The following is a 9453-nucleotide window of genomic DNA, read 5'->3' on the forward strand; positions in this document are numbered from 1 at the left end:
ATCCATAGGATAAAATTTCTCTGCAAGCTTGCAAATGTGATCAATGTTGAACACCTTAAAAGCTTCTCTTGGTTCCAAAGCTGAACTGAGAATAAGAAGTTCCATTGTCTTCTCACTAAACCTGTTATTTAGCTCTGCCAACTGAAAATCTATTGCATTATTGAAGATATCAATGTGATAATGATGCTCAAATGTAATATGATCTGTTTGCTGACAAGAACAAACAGTTCCTACTTTGTATTGAGCATTCATATCAGGCATATCAACGTCATGTTTTTTGCAGAATAAACTCACTTTATCAATAAAGGTAGCCCAACCATCCAATCGCAACTTCTGAAGGACATCTTTTGTAGTAGTGACTAGGTTCATAGCATTCAGAATGTCTTATGACTTATTTTGCAGTTCGCGACAAAGGATATCAGTGATTCCCATGATCTCCTGTAATAGATGCAAGATGAAAGTAAATTCAAAAGATCTTATTGCATTATAAGCACTAGTAGCTTCCCCATGCAAAGAGTTTGTAGCAGATCTATCATTCTTTATGTTCTCAAGTACTGTACAAGACGCGTCGTACATATGTATCAAGTCACACACAAAATCATAATAAGAACCCCAACGAGTAGCTCCAGGTCAATGTATAGTACCGATTTGATTAGCTCCTCTTCCCATCTCAAGTTCACCAGCACCCACCAACTCTTCAATGTTCAATGTGTGTGCAACCTGTAATTGAGTATGACGCTTTGGAGAATTAGTAATAACATTCACAATTGAACCTGATGCTGAAAATAATAACCAGATAACAACTACTTCTTTTGATGCTGCAACTAATGCCAATTGTAGTTGATGAGCAAAACAATGCACATAATAAGTAGATGAACACTCTTTAATAAATAAAGATTGTAGCCCATTCCACTAACCTCGCATATTACTTGCACCATCGTAGCCTTGACCTCGTAACTTGTTTATAGGCAACTCATGGAAAGTAAGGACTTTTGTTATCTCCCTATAAAGTGTTGGTGCAATAGTGTCTTCAACCCACACAATATCTAAAAACCGTTCTCGTAGAAAACCATCATTATCAACAAATCTTAAAATAATGGCAATTTGCTCTCTATGAGCAATATCATGTGCTTCATCAACAAGAATACAAAAAACACCATCCCCGACTTCTTCACGAATTTTTCTTCGTACTATGTTGGCGAGAATGTTCAAACCCTCCTTTTGGATCATGGGAGAGGAATATTTGGCATGTTTTGGTGCATTTTCTAAAACAATTGCAGCCACCTTATCATTAAACTTAGCTGTATGCTTTACCAATTCAATAAAATTCCCATGTTTTTCGAACCCATTGATTCATCATGTCCTCTAAAAGGACATGCTTGAAATGTAAGCCATCGAACACACTCAACTGTAGCCTTGAGTCGCAACCGATTCTTCAAAATTTCTTCTTTTGATTGTCGATTAATAACCTTGTCAACATGTTGAGATGGATTCATCAATTCCTCTACACGTGAAACACAAGTATTATGTAATGAAGATGGACCTCCAATATGAGAAAGAAATATACAATTCTTTCCATCGTTAACTCTTTTCCAATTGTTAAACCCATCAACAGCTAATGCCGGATAACTTGTTGGACCAGTCCCAAAAAGAAAGCATGGGAAACAATATACTCTTTCTGTTGTTGGAGAATATTCTAACCATGGAAATTGTGAAAACTGTGAATACTGAAATCGACGATATTGTGATCCAAACTGAGACCTAGGATACTCAAGAAGTTTCGGTCGGTAAGGCCTAGCTTTGATATAAGCACGTCGAACTTCATCTTGTTGATTAATATGGTGCTTATGTATTTGAATCCGTTTCTCCGAATCTCGTTCAAATTCCAAAGAAGCATCATCAAAAACTTTTTCTTAAGGTTCAATTATATTAGATATCTAGTGAGAATCATGAGGCTGCTCAGTTGATATTGGTGCGTTATCATTAGACGCATAAGGTATATCACTCTCTAATTTATCACCACCATCATCTCTCTTTTTAAAAAATGAATCAATAGTTCTTAACCTCTTCATTGAACGTTAACCTAACAAATTGAACAACAATAATGCAAGTTTATATAATAAATTATATATCTAAGAAATCTATCAGACTATTAGAAAAAATATATTAAACTTGAAATTGAATTTTTAAAGTATGAATTCTTAAAATTAAAGCAATAAACAATTAAAATCATCAAGACATAAGATTAAAGTGGTTAAAAACTTACCTATTGATAAAAAAAATCAACAAGTTTTCTCACTCGTATTGTATTCTTGGTTTCTGTGAATTGCAGTGCAAAGACGAGAGGTCGAGATGGGACAAAGGCTTATCTGAAAGTGAAAGAGGGTCAATGTGTTGTACCCCAAAAGTCGAAATAAAATAATAAACTAGTCTACTCCTAGGAAACCTAAATTAATAAAATATTAAATTTACTTTTTAAAACAGGATGAGATGACTACTCTACTCCTAAATTAATCACTATACTACTCCCTAGAAACTATTTAAATAAAAAGACTTAATGGGACGTGTGTGTCAGACTACTAGTGAGTGTATACGATTTGAAATATAATAATAATAAATTTTGATATTGATTAAAGTAAATAATTTATTTAATATTTATTAACTCTTACTTTTTCTAAAAGTAATTCTATTGTTTAGAACTTTTACTTATTGGGTGGGCTATAACAATTAAAAATAATAAAATAATCTAAATTATCAGTATTTTTAACCTTAAACAACTAAAACTCTCCCTATGCTAGAGCCCACCCTAGCCCTGTTACTAGCTCCGCCACTGTCTACTCACCAAATGTGCTTACAATGCATTAGATTCACATATCCTATTTTTATTATTATTTTTGGGATACAATTCAATCGGCACCGCCCGAACCACCACCATTCAAGGCCGTCTCCACCCATGCCCACCCATTTCACCATTATATCCAAACCCAGTTCCAAATCGCCACCCACAATGAGATTCGACACTGCCCGACTTAGATCTGCCTTTTTTCCTGCTCAAAACTTTGATAAGAAGCATGAAATCGAATCATATGCACTAAATATATGAAGTTAGACATAGAGAGACCAGAGCGACGGAGGAGACGAAGGCGTAGACGGCTTAGAGAGCATAGAAAATGTCGTCTTGCCACCTGGAGGACTCGTTGATCTCGTCTCACCAATTGAAGAACATCGAGACGACTTCCATGGATGCAGAGCTCAATAATAGCAGTGGCATTCTCGTCATTTTGTGACGAAGCTCATCTGAGAGCGCAAAAAGCTCAACGAGCGAGCCAAGGTCAAAACACTTGATAAGCGGAGAGCAGAAGATACTCAACTCGTCATCACATTGGAGATTCGACGAAATCAAAATTGCAAAATCGAAAAGATGGGTGGTGCGTACGGATGATGACGGTAGCGAGAGAGAATCGAGTTCGAGGTCTGATGATGATGGTGGCAGCAACCAGAGTTAGAACGATGAGAGTGAGTTAGGAGGAGAGATCGAGGCTTGAGACTCTGAGTGAAATGAGAGAAGTCGGGAGAAGACCTAGAGATCGAGAAGATTAAGATGAGGAAAAAACGGGTCAGGCCAGAGGCTCGTTCCCTCCTATATTAAGATCCGTCCCGCCCCGTTTTGCATTTAGAAATTTTGGGCTCGCCCTGAACTTGAATTACCCGCCCCTACCCACGGTTCCTATACCCATTTGCCCACCCCTAGTGGTATATGCAACTGAGTTACCTTCACTAGAAAGAAACATACAAATAAATTGGAAAAAAAAAAAACCTTTGTATGCATCTTACGCAAGGAAGAAAATATCGGTAATATCGGAAATATCGGTAGTCCGAAAACACGGAAATATCGATGGAAATATCGGGATAATATCGATATCGATAAAAATTACATGGAAACCACGGAAATTGTAAGAAAAACTTGGAAATTTTTATTGAAACTTTGCAGGATGTTTATTTAGTCAATTATCTATTAGTTTATCACAAAAAATTGGAAGGAAATGCATTGCGTGATGGATTTAACTGATTTAAGTTGATTATATAGCGAGCTGGCAAACATTGTGAGTGTAGAAAATATGTAGTAATTAATGAAAGAAGTTTAAACACACCAATTGGGGCTTATTGCGGCAAGTTTTTTAGATATGACATCGCATCAAGTCGTCTTTTGTGTTAATTTGTAATCTTAACTGGTTAAATTAAGCGGTACATCCAATTGGGGCTTATAAACATTTTAATTCTCTTTAAAAATCTAAGGGCATTTAATAAGGATTTTAAGTGATTCTTTATAGTTTAAGGGGTATTCGATCATGATTTTTAAGAAATTCATACATTCCAAATGTATTCATTTAGAAATTGATTCGAAGAGATTTTTAAAAAGTTGGGAAACTCGAAAAAATTAGAAATATTTCACATAATATTTTAAACATTCTCAAATCGCTTCCTGAAAATTTGAGGGAATTCACTTAAAATTTTACATAAAAGTTTTAAAAATTATTAAACTTCATCAAAATTCATAAATTTTTAAATCTATTATAATCCTTTAAAATCTGAATGGAGTAAAAAATTCAAATCTAAACCTAGTATGAAACAATCACTAAATTACATAAAATTTCTAAACCAAATCTAGTAATGATCAATTACAATTCTAATATTGTAATTACTTGGAGTTTTTTAGGCAATTTAAGTAGATGATTTGGGGGCCGAAACTTGGTTAAATCCCTAAATTGCTAATTGAAACGAGAAAGAAGAGAAGACAGAGAGAACGAGAGGCTCCCCGTCTTCCTTTGTGCTAGTAATCCATGGCGTCAACGAGTCAACATCCCTCATCCTCATCGCCCTCCTCTCCCTCTTCACAATCTCCACCACCGCATCAAGGCCCTGCAAAACCCTCTTCGTTTCCTCCTACTCGTTCTCCCTCCGCCGCCTCCCCTCCTCCTCTTCCTCCTTCGGCTTCGTCACCATCGTCACCGAGATCAGCCAGATCCGCCCCGTCCACCTCCACCCCACCCACTTCGACGACGGCTTCGTCTGACACCCTCACCACCACGACGCCAGCGAGAAGCGAACATCGCCACCCATTCTCCTCCTCCCCCCGGAGCCTACCCCGCCGGCGCCGCGCTCGCCTCCGTCTCTGTTCCGCGTCTGCTTCAACCCAAGATCAGCCAGATCCCTCTTCGTTTCCTCCTACTCATTCTCCCTCCGCCGCCTCCCCTCCTCCTCTTCCTCCTTCGGCTTCGTCACCATCGTCACCGAGATCAGCCAGATCGGCGTCGTTGAGGTGCAGATCTTGGGTTTGAGCATGGATTGCAGAGAGATCTGGGCAGCTGGGGGGACGACGCAGCCTCGGCTGCCTTTCCGACGACGGATCAACGACGATTTTTTCGATAATATCGAAAATATCGCGATATTATCGATAATATCGCGATATTTTGACGATAATAAGACGGATACCTCAGAAAATATCGGAACCACAGAAAAACGATAATATCGGCGAAATATCGCCGATATTATCGATATTTAATTCCATGATCTTACGTAAAACAATTATTGAAGCTAACTTTAACACGATACTATACTACACATTTTTACTTTATACTCAACGACCATACGAGTGACGTATGCTAAATATATATTAATTCTCTGATGAAGCATTCATAGTTTCAAAGTTGATTGTAACTGTTATACTAACGTTTCTTACAAAACACAATAGAATCACACTGATAAACTATTCTGAACCTCAATATTATGCGCCAGCATTGAAGAAATATTCAAAGTTCCAAAAGTCAATCATTTTAGCACAAACTACACGAGATGTTTCCCTTGAATAGCCATTCTGATAATTAAGTAATTAATATTTGATGATTGTGCTAATTTAGAATTTAGAATTTTGTGAGGATTGAAATTCGAGTATTTTGTCTTTCTTGCATGACATGAAAATTATCCTTTTGTTTATCTTTTTCAGAAAATGTAACCGATGCTCATCCGTAAGGAATCCAAACTCATTCAAAATCAAATCCAAACAAAACCTCCATAAATATGATGATATCTGCAAACCAAAACAAAACGAAGGAAGCAAAAAAATCGAGGGAAGCATGCAAAAACGGAAAGCAGAAATCCAGAAAAAAGAAAAACTTAATTAAAAAAAGAATCAAAAAATTAATTTCACAAAAAACCACCACTTCCAATCACTGAATTTTTTTTTTTTAATGTGCCGAAAACACAGTCTGCTACACCTCATAATATAAGCGTTTTAAAATTGTTCTCTTTAACCATCTAACCACTTAATATTATAACACTTAATATACGTGTTCACAGTGCACTAAAAAATCTCTGTCCACTCACTAAATGCGCTTACAACGCAGCGTGAACCTGTCGTTTAATTACTCGGTGGGGGCCCACCCGGGGAGGGGGCTGGCGGCAGAAGCCCTCCCTAGTTTCTAACACGTGCAGAAACGGCCGTTAGCGGCTTCGGTACCTCTTGGCCGCAATCCCAAACCGGCGACTCAATGACCCGTTGGGGGTCCCACAACACCCTCTTTTCTTTTCTGTAAAAGAAAAATAAAATAAAATAAATTGAATTAAAAATTATTTTCTTACTTTTTTATATATGTGTATTATTTAATACATTACTCTCCCACACAGCGAATATAACCAGAAGCAAAGGAGAGAGAGAATCTTGAGCTAGAGAGAGGAGGAGGAGGAGAGAAGAAGAGGAAGAAGAGCTGGGGCAGAACCGCACCGTCCTCTTCTCATCAAATTCGTAAGCTTTTTTGCTCTTTGTTCTGGTTTTTTTCTGAAGCTTTCTGTTCATTTTTTTGCCATGGTTTTTGCTGTTTTGTGGGGAGGAGCTGCATGATTTGATGAATTCCAGGTGATTGGAAAATGAAAAGAGCAAATGGGTTCTTAGGTATTGATGGGAAATTTGAAATGGATCTCTCTGTGAATTTGTTTTTGTGAAAGAAACGTTCTTTGTGTTGGGATTTAGCTGCTGCATTAACGTTTTGATTGCAGGGTGGGGTGTGGATTAATGGGTTTTCAATTGATTGTGTTCTCGTTTTTCTATTTTTTGGGGTTTTTCTATGTTGGAATCCGAACCCTGAGATCTGAATTGGGTAAATTGTATCTATGGAAACGGATTGGATTTGTGCATGCAGGTTTTTGATTTCTTACTTGAATTTTCGGCTGTTTTACTTGAAATGGATGAGTGAGGATTGTTTGATAGATACGGATATGCCCTTGATCTGAAATGCATTGTTGCATGTGGTTCTCTTTATGGAAAATTTGGATTTCTGGCTGTTTTTCTAGGATTTGTATTAGCACCCCCCACACATGAACTTGTTTTATAAGTAATGGAATTTTGATTTATCTGTTATGTTGTATGTTTTTTTAACTTGTTAAATCGTTATTTGTGGGATTATGATTTAATTCGAGGATTGTCTGTGTTTGGCAGATACCTCGCTCATAGTTGGTTTTGGGGAGTAATTAAGGCGTATGAATTTCGTTTTGTATACTCATCATTGATTTTATTTTGATGGATACCAAAGGAAGGGTTTCTTCGCAGCTGGTCAAGTTGGAGAATTCCAACAAGATGTTGGAAGGTCCTTCCTATCTTGTGTCAAGGGAGCTGCCCAGCTCTTGTGAGCAAGAGAGCAAATGGATTTACAATACTCACCGTGTTATGGAGCTCTCAAATACTAAGCGCCCCTTTGAAGACGGTGATGAAATCACATTGAGGAAGGCATGCAAGCTATCAGATGCTGTTCTGGGTGGGGACGTGGTTATGGATCTGAGTGGTCTTTCCCCTGCCAAGGACCAGTCAGATGATGAGCAACAGGGAGGTGGCAATTCTGATTCAAGTTCACTGATCCACCAACTTGGACGGGATATTTCAATCAACTGTCTCCTTCGCTGCTCGAGGTCTGATTATGGCTCTATTGCCTCGCTGAATACAAACTTCCGCTCTTTAATTCGGAGTGGGGAGCTGTACACACTGAGGCGGAAAATGGGCGTTGTCGAACATTGGGTTTACTTCTCTTGCAGCCTCCTTGAATGGGAGGCATTTGATCCAGATCGCCGACGTTGGATGCATTTGCCTAGAATGGCGTCAAACGAATGTTTCATGTGTTCGGACAAGGAGTCGTTAGCTGTTGGTACCGAACTTCTTGTTTTTGGAAAGGAAATAACGTCCCATGTCGTTTATAGATACAGCATTTTGACCAACACGTGGTCATCCGGCACTGAGATGAATACACCTAGATGCTTGTTCGGTTCTGCGAGCCGTGGGGAAATTGCAATTCTCGCGGGTGGTTGCGATCCACGTGGCACTATCTTGAACTCTGCTGAACTTTATAATTCTGAAACAGGAACTTGGCTGACTCTTCCTAGCATGAATAAACCTAGAAAAATGTGTTCTGGGGTATTTATGGATGGGAAGTTTTATGTCATTGGAGGGATAGGAGTGGGCGATCAAAAGCAACTTACGTGTGGAGAGGTGTACGATTTGGAGAAGGGGACTTGGACCGAGATACCTAACATGTTTCCTGGAAGAAATGCTGGGGCGGCTGAGGCACCTGCTGCAGCTGCGGCACCTCCTCTTCTGGCAGTTGTAAATAACATATTGTATACTGCAGATTATGCAGAACAGGAGGTGAGGAGATATGATAAGGAGGGGAACGTGTGGATCACTGTTGGGAGTTTGCCTGAGCGTGCAGCCTCGATGAATGGTTGGGGAATAGCATTTAGGGCGTGTGGAGATCGGTTAATTGTAATTGGTGGACCGAGGGCCTTAGGCGGAGGGACAATTGAACTTAATTCTTGGGTCCCTGATGGAGGCCCGCCACAGTGGAACCTGCTCGCCAGAAAACCTTCTGGCAGCTTTGTGTATAATTGTGCGGTGATGGGATGCTGAGGGCTGAGGTGTCCGGTTTCAGTGACACCGTGTGCGCTGCAAGGAATCCTGGATGGAATTTGCAATCTTCACTTTTCAAGGAGATGGGATTCCAGCAACTGGCTAATCTCGGCCCTCCTTTTTGGGGAAATTCAGGTTTTTATATAGAGTCATAGATACATTCACAGAAGGAGGCCTGGAGAGTTATTTTCCTTTTTTATCTTTTAAACTTATCGTGTTGCGTCCTTTTTTTTCCCTTTGGTAACTTTGAGAGTTTTTGGAAAGGTTGGCATCATGTAGAACAGGAAAAGGTGAATAAACTGAAGTACTGGTAAATGTTTTAGGTTTTCATGACTATTTTCATAAGTTTTATTGAAACATTGCAGAATTTTGTAATGGTTCAAGTTTTTCATTTCCTTTGTTTCTTAAGCTTATATTTCCAAGGTCTCTTTTTTCCCTCCTATGTTGGAGGACAGAAAAAAGAATGACTTCTGTTTATGTTATGGATTTATATTTTTATGTTC

At 38.8% G+C, this 9453-nt stretch overlaps 1 protein-coding gene across 3 annotated transcripts; it reads left to right on the forward strand.

The window, feature by feature from the left end:
* The first annotated feature begins 6659 nt into the window (after positions 1 to 6659).
* On the forward strand, positions 6660 to 9453 carry LOC126627004 (F-box/kelch-repeat protein At1g74510-like). Of its 3 annotated transcripts, none has more exons than XM_050296419.1 (2): positions 6660 to 6802; positions 7493 to 9453. In XM_050296419.1, exon 2 carries the CDS (start codon positions 7574 to 7576, stop codon positions 8948 to 8950), a length of 1377 nt encoding a protein of 458 aa, XP_050152376.1. In that variant the 5' UTR covers positions 6660 to 6802; positions 7493 to 7573; the 3' UTR covers positions 8951 to 9453. The 3 variants fall into 3 exon arrangements, with proteins under 3 accessions (XP_050152376.1, XP_050152377.1, XP_050152378.1); XM_050296420.1 differs by having other exon boundaries at positions 6663 to 6802; positions 7587 to 9453; XM_050296421.1 differs by having other exon boundaries at positions 6666 to 6802; positions 7591 to 9453.

The sequence above is a fragment of the Malus sylvestris genome, chromosome 6 (genome assembly GCF_916048215.2).
Source record: "Malus sylvestris chromosome 6, drMalSylv7.2, whole genome shotgun sequence".
NCBI classification, from domain to species: domain Eukaryota; kingdom Viridiplantae; phylum Streptophyta; class Magnoliopsida; order Rosales; family Rosaceae; genus Malus; species Malus sylvestris.